The sequence below is a fragment of the Anastrepha obliqua genome, chromosome 3, assembly GCF_027943255.1.
Source record: "Anastrepha obliqua isolate idAnaObli1 chromosome 3, idAnaObli1_1.0, whole genome shotgun sequence".
NCBI lineage: Eukaryota > Metazoa > Arthropoda > Insecta > Diptera > Tephritidae > Anastrepha > Anastrepha obliqua.
Genome location: NC_072894.1, coordinates 129,470,363 through 129,489,219, shown reverse-complemented (window position 1 = coordinate 129,489,219; position 18,857 = coordinate 129,470,363). Strand labels below are relative to the sequence as shown.

Below are 18,857 nucleotides of genomic sequence, written 5' to 3'. Positions count from 1 at the left end.
CTTTTGGCTTATACAACTAATTTCTTCAACATAGGACCCTTGAACGTCAATATACCGCTGGCAGTGGTCCTTCCACTGCACGAAACATTTTTTAAACTCATTCGCCGGAATCGCATTCAATTCGGCTGTCACAGTTTTTTGGATCGCCTCGATGAAGTCGAAACGCCTCCCCTTCAGCTTTCTTTTCAGGCGCGGGAACAAGAAGTCCGGAGGGGACAGGTCTGGGCTGTAGGGAGGGTGGGGAAGCACCGGAACCCCCATTTTTGCCAATGCAGAGGTGCAGAGGAAGGCAGCGTGCGCCGGCGCATTGTCGTGATGAAGGGTCCAATTGTTGACGAGGTCGGGCCGAACCCGGGCGACGCAGCCGAAGGAGCACTTCTTTGTAAAATGCCGCGTTTACAGTGCAGACAGAGATTGGTCCCCATAATCCTCCTTGAGTAGCCCAATGGTTCCGGTACTCGTTTAGTTTAGCTTTACACACAATTTGATCGAGTAACGTTGCTCCAACGATCGCTGCATTTTCGGCACTGCAAAATCCTAACACACTTTTAAAACAGCTTTCACGCGCGGAGCGATGTTGACTGCACCGCTGTTGCCAGCGAACTGGGACCGGTTTCTAGTGGAAGGTCTAACGATCATTTTCCCCCACCAGCCGATTCGGTTGATCGCTTGGCAGACGCTCCGCGCGGGAAGGCTCATTACTTTTCAATCAAACCCTGTATACGGGCAAAGCTGCTGAAGTGGCAATACTTGGTCGGATATAAACCCGGGTCGTTCCGGTTTCGTAGAACCGAATGTCGTGGGAACGAATGGGTGACGCCATACTCCTAAGTGATTTCCATTGGAACGATAGCCGTCACTAATTTATTACTTACTAATTACCAAGTGTATTTCCTAAAACTGTAGGTCCCTTCATTTGTGGAACAACCAAAGAAAAGGGCGTAAGCGCCAATTATATACATTTCTCAACTATCCTTTCGCGTATTTATAATCAAGATTGGAGACTGTTCGTCCACCTCTGACGCTATGAACAACAGCAAGTGATCTATTACTCTCATGATCTCTCCGCGTCTAAGTTTGTCCTCTAATTTGTTTTAATGAATTCGTGTTTCATATTTACGTACATATGATTAAACTTTATTTAGTGTACAAACGTATATTTTCGGTGTAATTACATTTATTAATACTTAAATCTATGAATTTCTATATACATACATACACCTGAATGGACCGTGGATAGATTTTTGTTTATTGCATAACCAAAAAACATTCATCAGACACGCGTCTCATAAACGGGACTGCAAAGTCAAAAGAAAGAAAATAAAAAAGAGAGGAAAATATAAAGAAAAAAAAAGGAAAAGTGTATTTGAGTTAGGAGCGAAGAATTTATTTATTTAATTTTTTTATCTATAGTTTTTTGTTTTATTTTTTAATAACTGTAGCAAAAGCTTTTTGCTCAAAGCAGTAAAACTAATCTAGGCGCTTATGTGAACAATGCAGTTACAAACATACTAAAGGGTTTTCCAATAAGAGGTGTTATTTTGATATTCAAAGAAAAATGCTATTTTTTAATATAAATGATCGGATGTTTATTTCATTATAAAGGGGAAGGTATGCCGTTAATAGTGGAAAATAACATCAGGCAAATGACCACCATGACCACGCTTACAGGACAATATCCTTTTCTTGAAATTTGCCATAACCGAATTGCAAAGTGGCTGCCCTATGTCCTCGATAGCATCACGAATTCCGTCTTTGAGGTCTTGAATCGACCCAGGACTGTTGGCGTAGACCTTCTCTTTCACTTGGCCCCAAAGAAAAAGTCACAAGGTGTTAAAGCACAAGATCTCGGTGGCCAATGGTGATCACCTCTTCGAGAGATAACACGGTCCGGCAACTTTTCCCGTAAAAGATCAATGCTTTCGTTGCTTGTGTGGCACGTAGCGCCGTCTTGCTGAAAATAAACGTTTTCCAGATCAATAGCATCCAATTCCGGCCATAAAAAATCGTTAATCATCTCTCGAGACCGCAATCCATTCGTTCATAACACCTGTTATTGGAAAACCCTTTAGTATGAAGGTAGTAAGAATGTATTTGGCTGAGTTTTATGTGCTAAGAAATCGCATTGAAAATACATACATAGGATAGGATAGCAATTTTGTAAAAACTTGATTTTTTTAATAATTTAAATACTGTATATAAGTTTTCAGAACAGAAAATATGAAATAAATTGCAAGAAGAGTGCTAACAAACATCTGTACGTACAAAAGTATGCATGGACATACATAATTAACTGCTTTTTTAAATTGCATGAGTGTAGTTTAAGTTCATTCTGGTGGTGGTGGTAGTGATCTTTGTTGCTGTTTTTTTTTATTCATGTATCAGAAAAGAGAATGGTTTAAATGGAATGAGCGAAAGTTAGAAATGAGGTAAAAAATTTTAAAATTAAATGCTTAAAATATGGCGAAGAAATATTCAAAATTATAAATAAATATATTTAAAATTTTGCAATCCTTGCCAACAGTAATTTTAATTCCAAATGTTCAACTGTTCCTGACCCCACCAATGACGCTGGCATACAGAGTATGCACGCAGAGCTGCTAGGCTAAGCTGTGCAACAATGTTGCCATATAAATGTTGCTAGCAACATTTTTTTTTTTTGAGAAAGATCTACAAAACGCACACTTGCCGTAAAAAAGTATTCTTCCGTAAAAACCAAAATAGAGAGAGAGACCATAAATTTTCAAATTACTATGTCTCACTAAGTAAAAACAAATACACTAATTAAAGTAGATTTCAAACAGCTGATATCTAAACTTTTACCGAACTGCACTGCTATTCATTTGTGAATATTTGGAGAAGTGCGAGGTTGACTTACAATTTTTATTGGTGGATTAAAGCAGTAATTCTTATGAATTCCAGAGCAGCGCAGCTGTACCTTTAGTATCTTTGGAATAATTTCTAAACTTCCCCTTCTCTTCTTTACATTTCTCTAAGCGACGTCACGAATAGACTTACTTTACCTGACCACTAAGCTTTTAAATTTTAAAAATATTTTATTTTATCAAAAATACAATTTACCCGACGAATTCCATCCAATTATTGGTTTCTACATTTAATATTCTAATATCGTATTTACATGTTTACATCGAAGTCTGGGTTTAGTTATTGTCAGCGAGTTTTTGTACACACTTTCTTAATATACGAATTGCAAAGTACTTATTATACTTTAGGCGATCTGCATAAGTATAGCAGAAAAATCCTAGGACTGTAGCCCAAGAATCCTGAGGAGGATATACATTATGATAGTAAGACCAATGATAACGTATGGATCGGTCGCTTATGCATCGAGAGCCACTCTCTCGACATGCACGACTCTTGCCGTTTCTGCGATCAATCCCAGGAGACTCCAATGCACCTTCTCGCGGAATGCAGCGCTATAGAATGGGGAGGGTTGCGACATCTTGGCCAACTGCAGCCAACCCAGCTCCATCCAGAGCTTAATAAGGAACCGGGCTTGGATGAGGTACTGTGATGAGTAGAGGGCACAAAAGACCATGAGAATGAAGTGCAAACCTCATTCATACATCTAATCTAATTTAATCTACTTCAGTTTGTATTAGAAAATTGCGTCCAGTTCTTTTTAATGATTACTTTTTTGCGCACATTAGCTTGTCAAATTTGGTTTTACAAATAAACATTTTTTTAAATTAAAACGGCCTTCTTGATTTTCAAAAACCCTCATCCAGGCAAGGGTAATTATTTCCAGAAGCTGCTACCAAATGTAGGATACAATAGAGCTGTTTAATGTCAATACAGTTTATAAGCTTCTGAAATATTAAAAAAAATAATTATAGATTCACTGTATTATTTAAATATTTTACGACACTTAGAGACGAGATTTTAGTCCTATCACGTTCTAACACATTTACAAACATGTCCAACCCTGATATTCTTGCTTTTACAAATAATGGTTCAATGACACGTTACAAATATTAAGAGAAGTTCTTCACTAAAACTACTAGACTGCACATTTGTCTACGAACAAGTAGGTCTACATTTTCTACAAATGTATGTAGATGACGTAAAATGTTTAAATGGAGCAAAAACATACATATTTTGCCAAAATGGCTCGCAAATGAGCAACAAAACAACTTTCAACTAAACGAAATCAAACTAAAACTATAATTTAACTAACTTTAAAAAGAAATAATAATACACAAATCAGCTAATGCATGCCATCGACAATGCTTGCAAATATGGCAGCTCAGCAGCAGCGGCGGCGTCACAGCGCATTCCAAGCATCAACTCGTCCTCAGTTCGTTTGTCACATTCATTAGTACAGAGTCAATTCATTTTACATCATCAACTTTCAATCACTTGATAATACTCGTGAGACTGGTGTACCCTGAGGGCCCGTTGCTGCCACCAGTGCCGCCATTGTTCACCCGACAACGCCCGCAGCAAAACACTTGGCGCAGTATATCCAAAATACCATTTCCATCAAAGTCATCCATGCTATTCATGAACACACCTGATGTGAGATCCTCCTCGTTGCGCGTACCCACAAACGCTCTGAGATCCGAAATGGGGAAGCCATCGCGATAGTAGCATTTGATTGTATCGTAGGCATCCATAATTACGGCGATGAAGAGCGACAGCACGACGTAAATATACAGCGAAATAAAGGAGTATAAGTAGATTTGACAGAAGCACCAAAGCCAATCGGCCTTGGACGAGAGCGTTGTGAAGGTGGCGAACATGTCGTCACCATTTATCAGCGCAAACAGGCATTCAGAGGTGGTGGCAAGCGAGCGGAATTTCAGATGATACGGACCCAGTATGAGCCAGCCGCAGAAGGTGAAGCCGGCGTAAATAAGGAGCGCCGCAAGCAGGAAGCGCAGTATCTTTGGTGCGGCCTTCTTCAATGTGAGTATAACAACATTATAAGTTTTGAAGAAGCCGAGGTAGCGCAGTACGCCAAACCACACCAGCAGATTGCCAATACCCAGGAAGAGCGAGCAGGTGTCCCATTGATCGACGACAAGATATTTGCGCTCGATTTGTTCTTTCAGCGACGAGCCAATAATAAGTAGTAAATCGTTGATAATGATCATTATGTACCTATTCGCGCGAGGAAACCAAAGCACAATTAATAAGTAATTATGGTGTAATCATTAGCGTATTTTCTCTGTGGTACTTACCAAAAATTCACAAACTCCATTCGCCCCTCGAAGCTCAGATCCTTGTTGAAATGCATGCGGAAGAAGTGGACTGTCTGTATGCGCAGCAAATAGGCGCGATAGATGGCGCGCGAGCATAAGGCGAAGGACAGCAAACACACCAGCAACACCAGAATATTCAACAAGCTACGCAATGCCGCATCAAATTCTGCATTGGAAATGAACTCAACATCGCCTTTGCAGCGCAAACGCTGAGCATCCGCATCGAGCGATAGCAGCATCTGGCCGTCGTGGTCGCGATTGTCGAAAAATATAGTCACATCGAATTTAAAGCAATCGGGTGCGGATAGTGGTCCACCATAGGCCTTGAAATTCACCGTTTTGATGGCGAACACCAGCGTCGCCTTAACCAGCGATGCGAAGTTCAACTCTACGCCGCTCTGCTTCAGGTATGCCTGCACACCCATCGTTGTCACGTTGGGCGGTAAATACAAACAGAACTCGGTGATGTCCGGATTGAAAATATACGACTCGTTGAAACCGAAAATTGTACCCTCGCGATAGTTGTAGAGGCAGAGATGTAGCGGCGCCATCTCATTGTTTTCGGTTGGGTAATCGTATGGGCCGATTGCACGACTCATGTTGGCGTAACCACGCACCGCATAGTCGATGGTGTTATAGAAATCGGCCTTTTCGTAGAGGGCGAATGGTCCAACAGAGGGTGGATAGGATTCGACTTCAAGAGAAGCGTCCCAGCCGCGTAGGAAGAGATGCGAAAAGGCGATGCGGTTATCCCAGGTGTAGTTGATGTGGTTGTAGCGCGAATGCGCGAAAAGGCACAGCTGAATTGTCACCAAAACGATCTTCACCACCTGCATTGAAGACAAAGAATAAGAAAAAAATTTATTATATTTTTCAGATTTGCGATATTAATGCACGTCTGCACAATTAATATTTTAATGGATAAGAATGAATTCGAATATGTTTGTGTGAGTGTGCATCGGTTTTATATTATTCGTTAATTTGTTGTTGTTGTTGTTGTAGCAGCATAAACATTCCCCATACATATATGGGGAATGCTGCTGAAGTGACAGTCCCTGGCCGGAAATAAATCCGGGTCGTTCCGGTAACGTAGAACCGACTGTCGTGGGAACGATTCATGAATTTATTATTTGCGGCCGCTGTAGCCGAATGGGTTGGCGCGCAACTTCGCGGGTGGTGCCAGGGTCCGAAACCCCAGGTATGAAACATCAAATGATAGAAAAAGTTAGCGATCGCCCCTCGGCAAGCAATGACAACCCTGCGAGTGTATATAACTGTATAAACTATAAAGCTGTTCGTTCCTCTATTTGTGGGAAAACATCAAGACTCACACCCCAAATAGAAGGAGGAGCTTGGCCATACACCTGAAAAGGTTGTAAGCGCAAATTATAATTCATTTATTTTCTTCACTTTTTATTCATTCATTATGAAATTTCTATTAAATCAGTGGTGCCCCCAGAAATGCAGTAATGCAATCAACAAATTTTCACCATATTTTATTAAGCTTGCGAAAACTTTTCATTTAATTAATTGATTTAAGTGCATCTGGTAGCAAATTTCGAATTTACAATAACAATACTATATGGACATATGTATACATATGTGGCACCTGCGACTATTAAGTGTTAAAATGTGTGCATCACAAAATAAAAAATAGAATAAAAAACAATGAAAAAAAAATTAATAGAAGAAAAACTTCAAAAATTTATTTAATTAAATGCAAAACAAAAAAATTATACTAAATTTGATAGAAAAACTTAATGAAATAAAAAATGATTTAATTTAATAAAAAAATAAAAACTTACACAAAAATAAATTAAATTAAATGAAAAATGATACTAAATAATTTAAAACAAAATGAACAAAAAAACTAAATAAATATGAGGTAAAAATAAAAAAAAAATTACTTAAAAAAACAATTATTATGAATAATATAAAAATTTAATAAATAAACAAAAATGTATTTTTTTTTTTTTTTTTTTTTTTGGCGGTGAGGTAGGGTTCAAAATGCCTTCGCACTTACAGTAACCGTCGTCTACTGCGTCGAATGGTGTAGCCACTAAAACAATCCCTCCCCATTCCTTCCCGGATGTTTCCTCTGCCCCGGGACTCCGGTAGTATTTCATCGTAGGCAGAGGAGATCCAAGTAGGCGTTCTGTTCAGAAAGAAGCCTTTTCTACTCCCCCTGCGTCCAGGGTCGCCAATTTTGGAGCCAGCATCACGCTATCGGCTCATCTTCTACTCAGGTAGGATGGATGTATGTATATTGATCATCTCTATCCATGTCAAATTTCTTGGCACGTAGGATGCGCTCCACGTACGTGTCAATAAGTTGCCAGCTTTCTGCACTTTCGACCATTTTTTGAATGATGTTGTCTGCTTTTAAGGGGCCTAGCCTATCTTCTATTGCTTTGCGCTCTGCTGTCCACCTCTCACATTTGAAAAATGTGTGATCAGCATCGTCAATGGGTGCATCTCCGTAGATGCATTCAGCAGTTTCTGCTTTCCCTATTTTGTTGAGGTATTTATAAAAGTACCCATGCCCAGATAGCATCTGGGTGATGTAATAGTTCACCTCACCGAATTTCCTGTCATACCATTTATCTATGTTTGGTATCACTCTCTTTGTCCATTTTCCTTTCGCCTCTGACGCCCAGCGCTCTTGCCATATTTGGAGTGTGCGTGCTCGAGCTTGTTGCCTTCTGGTATTTGTGCGGTCGCGTGTGTGGTCGTCTGTGTCATTTGTCTCGCGCTTTTTGAGGTCCCATAGTTCTTTTCGTTCCCTCGCTAGGAGATCTATGGGTATCGTACCGCTGATGATAAGTACTGCTGCTTCCGATACCGTGCGGTAAGCTGAGGCAACACGGAGGGCAGCAGTTCTTTGGGCCTTGGCAAGAATCTTCCGACGACATTCTGATTTGAGTGTGTCCGCCCATACTTCACAGCCGTATAGCAAGATGGATATCGTTGTGTCCATGAGCAGCTTCCGCCTGCTTGCGATGGGGCCTCCGATATTAGCCATTAATCGTGATAAGTTTGCGATTATTTTGGCAGATTTTTCAGCAAAAATGTATTAAATAAAATAAAATAATAATAATAAATAAATAATATTGCAGCGAAAGCAGCGACACGCATGAATGCCATATCGAAATGGAAAAATTAAATATACTTTCATTGAGACTTAGCACAACTTGTGGCTATAGAAAAACTAAAAAAAATGGTATAGGAGAAATTTCCAATACACCCCCAAAATCTTATTTTATGGCCATAAAACCGTTTTTCAGTAGGTTGATGTGAACAATCACTCCTAACTTCGCCAATTTCCATCCGATTTCGAATTTGTTTTTTTTGACGATATCCGCTTTTTCACTGACAGTCAAGCGGCCGTTCGAGCACTCAGCTCCTCTTATACCCACTCAGATGTGGTTCGATCCTGTCTCTTATCTCTTAACGAGATAAGTGTTCAGAATTCTGCCCAAGTTATCTGAATACCGGGCCACAGTGGATTCGAAGGTAACTGCAAAACTGATGAGCTCGCGAGAGCTGGAGCTGCGCAATCAAATATTAGTAACTTACCCACAATCCATGTAAAATGATCATCATTGATCGAGAATTTCACAGCATTGCTGATCGGAGGTGGCGAGTGGAAACTACTTGCGTTACGACCAGACAAATCTGGACATCCTACAATCTGAAACAGACAAAAACCCTTATAAGTCTATCGAAACACGAACTAAGGCATATAATATCTCTTATCACCGGCCACTGCCTTTTGGGCACTCACGCACGGCGGCTCGGGGTTCCTCAAAACGACCTGTGCAGATACTGCGAGGATGAAGATGAGGAAGTATTGAGCAGACATTTGCTGTGCAGTTGTCCCGGTCTAGCCAGAAGTCGACTCGCTCTTCTTGGCTCTCCAACAATTGACAATCTTTCAGTACTCTCGAACCTGAAAATCGAATCTCTCATCAAATTCTCGAAACGAATTAATATCTTTGACCAAAATCTACAATACAAATCTCGGTTAGGTGGGGAAATCATATAACATAATGAGCTCTAGGGCAACACAACGGACCCAACTTGCGGTCTATGTGGCACTCCGATGCGGGGTCACCCTTAAACCAACCAACCAACCAAAAATAAAAGCTAAGTAATATAAAAATTAATTTATTGAACTAAATGAAAAACAAAGATAATAAAACAAATTAAATAAAAAGAAAGAGTTTTAGTAAATTAAATTAAATGAAAAAAAAAAACAAATATTCGAAAAAAATTATGATAAAATACTTTTTTTTAAATAAAATAATAATAAATTAAATTAAATCACTTCCAAAACAAGAAAAAGTAAATAAAACGGGTAGGGAAATACCAAATTCGGTCGGGATCAAATTTTATAATCAGAAATTCAGACTTTTAGACGTTTTAGATTTTGATGAAAATTTGTCGAAATTTTATAAGTCTTGTACAGATTGAATTATTATGGTAAAACAAAGAATGAACTTTTTTATAAAAAAATAATTGAACTTAAAAAATAAATAAGAAAATAGTGAAAACTTGTCATAATAATTTCAGGAGGTGCTTTACGGAAATCTGGATCCCTAGAAATTTCACAGTAAGTTATGTTTGAATCACAGCTTTTGATGCTTACAGATTTTTTTACGCAAGTGTTCAGAGTAGAAAATACAAATGTAGCTTTTCTATTTAAAATTTAATGTGGGACAAATTAAGCGCAATTTAAGCACTTACATGAGTTATATTATATAAAAATAGAGATAGAGAGCTCACCTCACGGTTTTAGGAAAAATTTACAAGTGCATAGTGAAGATAACAAAAATTATTTACGATTGTTGATCTTAAATTATAATAGTTATCTACTTTTTTATTTAATATATTTTTTTATTATTTTCTCATAGTATTCGATGAGTCATGCGAAAACCTTTGCAATCAGTTAAAAATTACGATGAAACAACTCAAATAAGTTAATTTCCTTATATGTAACTCAACTAATAACTTAAAACTACAGCGTAGCTACTAAGTACCGAAGACAAACAAAATTGATTGCAGTAAATATTAGTTAATAATAGTAGAGTAAATAACATCAGGAGATAATGAAATGAATGTGTACTTATGCCAACCCTTACACGTGTTTAAAATTTTGACAATGTTTTTGTAAAAAGATATAAATATGTTTAAAAAATCGTATGTATGCGCATATCACCTGCTAAATTTGCCAACGCTCGCTTGCGTTGGCGGCTTTAAAAATTACGTAGGTGTCTTTTTTCTATGCGATAGGATGGGTTGCTTACTCACATTTGACTCATAAAGATAAAACGCAATAGAGGTCTTACCAGGCAAATACCTGCTAAGTCGCATGCGATCGCGATTATTTGTCGCGCATAGCAAAAAAGAAGAAATTTTCGTCGTTGATTAAAATTGATGTACAATTTTGTACACATTTTCTGACCGTTGTCACATATACCTGCAAACATATTTACAATTTGATAAGCTGAAATGCTCAGGGGCGGAAACTACGATTATTTTGGTGCATTTTTTCGACTTTGCTGTTTTCGAAGTTTCATGGCAAATAAAGCAGAAAATTGGGCATACAATAATGGTGTAAGACAAATGAAGAAGTCTAACCTTGAAGAAATCTACCCATCTATCTAAATCGATAAAAAATGAGAAGTTGTAGTTCAGAAGTTGTTAGAATATTAGTTCTCAAGCTTTCTCAAGTCGCAACATCAACTTATTCTTAATTGAAGTGAAATATGTCCTGCTCTTCCATTTTTCGGTTTAAAACCAGTAAAACTGTCAAAAAAAAAATCCACTCTTCAAATAGAATAACGCGAAAGCAACCTTAAAAAAGTAAGGGAACGTAAGAGGCTACTTTTTGAGCGGCAAAATTTATGTAAAATTATGGGTCTAGAAAAAAAATATGGAATTATCGCAAGTTGTCATATTTATTTTTTTTCAAATCCTACATCTAAACAGCTTCTTCAGAGAAACCAAAATGGCGGGCATTAAACTATCAAAAAATAAATAAATTTAACTAATTTGTATTTATTTACATTTTTCGTAACTCTCCTTTAGCGAATAAAAAACAAATAAAATAAAAAAAACATAATTTTTGTTTCGCTTCAGTACTTTTAATTTTTCTTTACAAATGCAACACTGCTGCCCGTTAGACACCTTTCATGATGTTCCCACGGCATTAGAGGGCGAACGTCGTTTCCACGATAGTCGGTTCTACGTTACCGAAACGACCCGGATTTATATCCGGCCAAGGACTGTCACTTCGGCAGCAGTCTCCGTATGTAAGTATGGGGAATGTTTATGCCACCAAATTACAAAAATAAAAGACATGGAAGAAATTTACCACTGCCGAGCTCACCTGATTTCAAATACAGAGTAACCTCCCGGCGTTGAAAACAAATTTGAAAACAGAGTCGCTCGCAATAATCAGCAAAATATTATAATATATGTCAAACATGCAAATTATAATTAATTTAAGTAAATAAATATATTAAATTATTAATTTTGAAAGTGAATTTAATATTTAATTTCATTTTTAATTTTCATTCACTCTCATGTTATGCCGTACTCAGCGGCTATCTTTTATACTCTGTCAAAAATTCTATGGAGAAGATATCTTGTTTGTAGAGTTGTATAATGCCCGTAAGGAATTAGACTTGCGTGTAATTAGAGTGGTACTAAAAAATGCTGAAAATGAAATGAAATTTTGGGCATCCATTAGTTATGGACTTAATCTGAAGTTCAATTAAAGTCTTAATTATAGATATACATATATACATTTGAATGTATGCATGTACAAGAATGTTTGTGGGGACGCATTTTTTTTTTTTTGTAATTAGGAAATTTTTACAGACTAATAACACGGCATAATTAACACGCTCCAGCTTGCACATGTGTACCTATATACACACATATATGCAAATATTTTATATGTGTTAGCAAAATTTAATATGTATTTGCACATTAGCATGCTAAAATAGGGTTGCACGTTCATCCGCTGACAATTTTGTTTAGCACAATCGTGAAGTTATAGATGGAAAAAAGTCTGCAAGCGACAGAATCTTTGAAAGCCATCAAAACTCAGAGGCGAAAAATATTTCAGAAATAATACTATTTGAATGTTAATTGCAGTTGACTCCAAAAAATTGTTTTTACTTTCAGATATGTACATACATACATACATACGTCTGGTCTCTCTTATGTACGTATGTTTGCATGAATCTCTGGTATGATGTAATGGGTATGTGTTTCATTTGCCTTTTTGCATCTGCCTTAGCTATTCATGTCAAGAGATAAGTATTCCATATTTACTTGTACCTACAGATACATATACATATACTTTTACATATAATATATACATACATATGTACATATATGTATGCACCAATGTTTGGATATAACATTTTGATACCGGAAAACTCGCTTAGAAGTGGCTACGAGCTTATCTAACACGATTCATAATAAACTACTTTTTCATTATAAATTTTTTATAATTCGCTGTTATCTATTTTTACTTTACTTTTAATGCGATAATATTTAGATGCATTTCTGCTTAGTGAAAATTGTACGGCTATCTATGACTTTTTGTTAGCTAAAGTAACCTTCCCTTGCCTTTATGTAGACAATTAATTTCGTTTGCAGTGAAAACATAATGTGCCGTTAGCGTACGATTTTTCCATATGTGTATTTCGAGCGCACAAGTTTGATTGCTATTGTTGTCTGCTTATATATATTTTCACAAAAATAATATATATGTAGACATTCTGACAGAAAAGAAGCAGAAAAAATGGTCAATAAAACATAAAGCTATCAAAGCAGGTGCATTTCGAAATAATACGCTATGAATATTATGCGAATGAATAGTCCAACTATGAAAACACTTTGCAAACGCGAATTAAAGTTTGTGTCATTAAACGACAGAAAACGAGTGTCTCAAAGTGGTAGTTCGAGTTCTGGAAATATAAAAGCCAATCGGAGTAATATTAGATTGAGTTCTTGGTCAGATGCTTAAGACATTGCAGTTGTAACAACATTAATAATTCTTCATAAATTTCTGGGGATGTTGCTTTGACAGGCAAGCCTACTGGGGACAGGTTTTGACCGGATATAAATCCGGATCCTTGAGGTAACGTAGAATAGACTATAGAGAGAACGATTGTAGGATGGTGTATTGTAGCAGAATGAAATGGGAGCGTGTCTTTATTCTGTATTACAAAATTCTGGGTGACAAAATTCTGTATATTGCAAAAAAATTCTGCTTTTTAAAATTCTGCTTTTCAAAATTCTGCTTTTTAAAATTCTGCTTTCTAAAATTCTGCTTTTTCAAAATTCTGCATGTTTAATGCGAAAAATTCTGCTTTATTCAAGTTTTGTGATTTTCGTTACACAAGAAGTAACAAAATAAACATTTATTCCATAAATATACATATGTATATGTTTAAGCGATAACAATATTTTAGTTTAGCCAATTACAATATTTTTTGGAATTCTTTTTAAATATGTAGTGTGACTTAATTCATTTCTTTTCTTAATAATTCTTCGCAGCTGTTCGTTTTTTTTAGAAGAGTTCTACGCAAAAATACTGTGGATTGCGTAGCCGGAGTCGGACTGATGAGGGTTATTTTTTTGAAGAGCGGGCGAAAGCCGCCTACGCGAAAAGAAGTTCTACGCAAAAATACTGTGGATTCTGTCGAAACTGAAGAAAAAATTATTATTATTATTATTATTATTTATTTAATATCTCGAATAATAATAAAAAATAATAATAATAATAATAAAAAATAATAATAATAATAAATTAAATAATTACATTACCTCTTTAACATTGTTAACATTATATTTTAATACAGAATTTTCAAAGCAGAATTTAAAAAAAGCAGAATTTTAAAAAGCAGAATTTTGTTTTTAGAATTTTGTACATACAGAATTTCGACACCAACCCGAATGAAATTATTGTAGAATTTATTCTCTTAAACACCAATCAATACTCAGATAAAACTGGTTTATATACCTCCTGACTCGTTCTTTTGTTTTTGTTTTTGGAATACTTTGGACTATTTTTTTTTTTATGGAAACAAATCAAAATATTATTAAATAACGGGCAATTTGTTTTGAAATGATAATTAGAGGTACATACAACACTTCAGGTGCGATTCTATTTAGCCCATTATGTCTTTGGGTTTTAGCGTTTTAATCTTCTTCTTCATTCAGTTGGATTAACAAGAATAGAGGCCTCCATATTGACGTGGTTTGTTTTTTAATCTTGCCTCGTGCGCTTTTGCTGCGTTTTTTATTGTGTCTACTACCGAGTCTATAACCGTATATAAAACGTTTTTCAATAGGTGCGCTTCAACTTTTTTCCTATAGGGAAGGCGAACGACACAATATTTTTTATTTTTCGCTTGTCATTTGTAAACTTCATTAGTATACATTTCATCATGGAACGCTACACACTTGAGCAACGCTTTAAAGTTATTCAGGCTTATTATGAAAACGGGCGTTCAAATCAAAATGCATATCGCGCACTTCATCTTCAGTGAGGACGCACATTTTCACCTCAGTGGATTCGTCAATAAGCAGAATTTCCGCATTTGGGCGAAAGATAATCCAAGAGAGATTGCCGAAAAACCAATGTACCCACAAAGAGTGACTGTTTGGTGCGGTTTACATTTTTTCGTTGACGAGAACGATCGCCACGTTACTGTGAATGGAAATCGATACAATTGAATGGTATGGACTTAGACGACATGTGGTTTCAACAGGACGGGGCCACAAGCCACACAGCACACGCTACAATTGATTTGTTGAAGAGTAAGTTCGATGAACGCATTATTTCCAGAAATGGACCGGTCGAATGGCCGCCGCGCTCGTGTGATTTGACGCCTCTAGACTATTTTCTTTGGGGTTATGTGAAGTCATTGGTCTACAGTAACAAGCCGGCGACGATTTGTGAGCTCAGAGCCAATATTGAACGCGAAATTGCTGGAATTTCGGCCGATTTATGCAAAAGAGTGGTCGAAAATTGGGTTCAACGATTGGACTTCGTAAAACGTGCACGCGGTGGTCATGCAAAAGAAATCGAATTTCATACTTAAATGTATATGTTCAAACTCGATAATAAAAAAAAAAATAGTTAGAAAAGTCAAACCGTTTGTGTTTTATTCAAAAAAAAAAGTTGAAGCGCTCTTACTGAAAAACGCTTTATATATATATGTATATGTCTAACTGTGCGACGAAGGCCATATGGGCTTCAAAATTTGTTTATAAATAATTATTTTGTTTACTAATGGATAGTGATTCCTTTTCCATAAGCCAATACATATTTCTATCTTTTAATTCCATTTCTGCTTTCTTTTTCTTTACATGTGTGTTCCATCTTAGCTTGGCGACTAGAGTCATCCCCAGGTATACGAAATGAACAATTTCTGGCACTTTTTTGACAGAAGGTGTATGCACGTATCTGAGTTTATACACTTTGAATCTTCACAAACTCTGCTTGTGTTAAAATTAACATACTTCAGCGTAGTAAACACATACAGTCATGTTTACAAGTGTTTGTGATACGCTGATTGTGTGCAGGTACATACGCACCACACTTCCATTTAATCATTTGTAAATATATAGCTGATGAGCACATTGAGACGGAAAGGCTGGATGAGCTTTATGAAAACATATTTACGTACATGCAAAACCAAATACAACTGTGCAAACGAAAATTGGCGACTGCACTTATTTATACAATAATTGCTTCGTTAAAGGGTGGGTGAGGAGCAACACGATTTAATTGAAACTGATATATTTATACGCTTAAAAAAATGCATTTAATTAACAAAAACGTAGCAAAAAACAAGAAACGCTGAACAATACTCAATAAATATGTATACATATGTGTGTATGTACAAATGTACACGTCGAGTCAATAAACCGCAAAAACAGAGCGAAATGCTAACTATAAGCAGCTTTGGAGTATCAAAGTTAAACGCATTGTTATTGAAATATTTACATGCAAACTTTATTTGCTTTTTTATTTTTAGTATATTCTGTATACAAATGTATACATAAAAAAGGGACTACTAAAGCAACTTTGCTTTTTTTACTTCATTGCCGACGAACAGAATTGCCTCATTCATATTTAATGGCTGCTTGCGAAAAATGCAGTGTAATACTATGCACAGTGTCTGTTTCTATGGATGGAGATGCCTCATCACATACACCCCAACACTAACGAACATTGATAATGCGGGTGGAAATAGTGAATATTATTTTGCATTTTATTTATCGAATAGTGCTATGTATAAATACAAATGCATTTAAATAGCGGACAAAAACGTAATGATGCTGATGATGGGATATGTGTGTGCATGTGCATGCAACTCATGCCTATAAATTAGTTTGGAACCTACCGCACAATTTAAATGGGAAATGTAGGTATGTATGTATATCAAAGAGATATACGAACTATTTGAGTATCAGAGTATCATTGAGTTCTTACTATGGGAAATAAATAGAATGAGCTATCATTTGATGTGCTGTATTCTACACACTTTATTATCGAGTAAACAGAAGCTGCTACAACAAACGGTTTTGATTTCAGAACATTGCTGTGGCTCTATTTGGTGTAAATATAAAATACTTTCTTCGTTGCTAGTGCTGGAATTTTAAAACTTGTTATTATATAAGTTGAAAAAATAAGTAAATAAATAAAATACTTTGTATGTGTAATATATGATAAATTTTGGGTTTTACATGCTTTCGATAAGAGATTTTAAGGAATATTTTTTTCAGTTTTTGGTGACCAACTTTGTAACTTTGATAAAGTACACAGTATACTATATGTATGCACATATTTGAGTCGAAATGTGCACTAAATTAGCAGCTTCCTGTAGTAAAATCAGAAAAAAATAAAATTCCCCACAAATTTACGATACGTATGGGAATTTAGGGGGTTTAACTCTCCTGAGAATAATTCTGGTATCATATTTATGAAAGCTTACAGAGATTGAAAGGAATATTTAATTTAATTTTTCGTCCCTAAGACAGTCGATATTATGCCACTGGAACATGTATGGGGAATGTTTATGCTGCTACAACAACATTCTAAGAATAAGCTGCGGGGTTTTCAATTGATGTTATTTTTGATGGTGGTGGGTTTCTCTAAATATTTAATTGTTATTCCTTTAATTCGATAATTCCACGTTTCGATTTCTTTATCTATACTGCCAAATACATACACATGTGTATACAACTTTGTAAATTTCGTTTATTTCATAACACTTAAGCACTGATTCAGAAAACAATTAACGCACTGCCTATAAAGTATATGGATGTTTGTATATTCCCTACATTAAATGCTTTTCTATTGTTCATTATTACCAAATTTATGACACACTGTTTTTTAATTTAATTAAAACGGCTTCCGATTATTATCAATTTAAAATAAATACACCCCAACTCACCTGCACTACGAATTTATATGGGAATTTGCGACGAGCTTGCCATTTTTCGATCGGATTCATAAAGAAAAACTGCAATTTTCGACGCATTCTGTCCTCATTGTACGAAGCCATAGGTGAGGCACCTTCCAAATTATTCGAACTTGAGGGCAGCTCACTACTATCAATGCTTGCAATATTCTGTGCTGAAGTGGGTGCAAAAACATTTGGCCCCTCATTTGCCGCCTCTATGTTAACAGCTGTTGTGGCGTTCAATGGCCCTGACCTTGGCTGGTTTCCTTGATATTCCTCATCACTTTCGCAACGCGAATTTTCACCACTGCTATTGCACCTGCTGCTGCCACCCCGAATCACTCTGCCAGCAACACTGGTATTAGTTGCGTACTGGCTACCACTGCTGTTTCGCAGCGTTGCGTCATAGAGATTTCTTTGGGGCTGTTCTTGTACGGGTAGTTGTTGGGGAGCAGCTGACGCTGTTGCTCCGCCGTAACTTTCCATCTCAATACACTGCAAAAGTGTTGATAATAAGGTAGTTGGGGATTTTTTCTTTTGCACTCACTTGTAGCAAAAGAAAAATCACCAGTGTTCTTTGTATGTGTTCACTCTTTTCACTTATTCGTATAGTGCTCGCTTCTGACTTCCGTACGCGTTCGAATATATTTATAAACTAAATTACGAAATCGATCAAAAGTTAAAATATGCTGGATATTTTTTGGCGGAGCAGCAAAGATTAGCGACTAGCTTTCTTTCTGTAATTTGTGTTTTTGTGCCTTTGTGTTTTGATATAAATGAATCAGAGAACAATGAAGGTAGATAGAAAGAAAAGTCAAAAATGACATTTCTGCGAAATCTGTCAGTTTTGCTTTTTCGCTACGCGCCACAGGGTGCTACAAACAAATCGATTTATTTTAAAAGCATTCATTAATGAAATATTAGCTGCTTCCAATATACGAACAAACGTTTTTCTCTAGACGAGCTGAAAGGTAGTGAATCGAAAGCAGCTCTCGACTCCTGCATACATTTTTGTACAGTTTCTGTTTACAATAAACATGATTTCTAATATCGTATAAAAATTATTATTTATATCGAGTCGAGTTATCATTAACAGGTAGAGCAGCAAAACTATCGATAGCCACACCTTTCGATA

The 18,857-nt window shown here is 36.4% G+C and overlaps 1 protein-coding gene and 1 long non-coding RNA gene across 11 annotated transcripts; one reads left to right on the top strand and one right to left on the bottom strand.

Moving 5' to 3' along the window:
- Positions 1–1,121: 1,121 nt before the first annotated feature.
- Positions 1,122–18,494, bottom strand: LOC129240217 (mucolipin-3-like). Of its 9 annotated transcripts, none has more exons than XM_054875865.1 (5): positions 18,270–18,494; positions 17,714–18,217; positions 5,205–6,055; positions 4,381–5,124; positions 1,122–1,298 (listed from the first exon to the last, which is right to left on the bottom strand). In XM_054875865.1, exons 2-5 carry the CDS (start codon positions 18,206–18,208, stop codon positions 1,274–1,276), a joined length of 2,115 nt encoding a protein of 704 aa, XP_054731840.1. In that variant the 5' UTR covers positions 18,209–18,217; positions 18,270–18,494; the 3' UTR covers positions 1,122–1,273. The 9 variants fall into 9 exon arrangements, 7 of the variants coding, with proteins under 7 accessions (XP_054731840.1, XP_054731841.1, XP_054731842.1 ...); XM_054875866.1 differs by having other exon boundaries at positions 18,291–18,494; XM_054875867.1 differs by having other exon boundaries at positions 18,314–18,494.
- Positions 16,306–16,990, top strand: LOC129240219 (uncharacterized). 2 transcript variants are annotated; one of them, XR_008582042.1, is made up of 3 exons: positions 16,306–16,509; positions 16,576–16,685; positions 16,852–16,990. It is a non-coding gene; the product is annotated as an uncharacterized LOC129240219 (long non-coding RNA). The 2 variants fall into 2 exon arrangements; XR_008582041.1 differs by having other exon boundaries at positions 16,306–16,685.
- Positions 18,495–18,857: the final 363 nt, after the last annotated feature.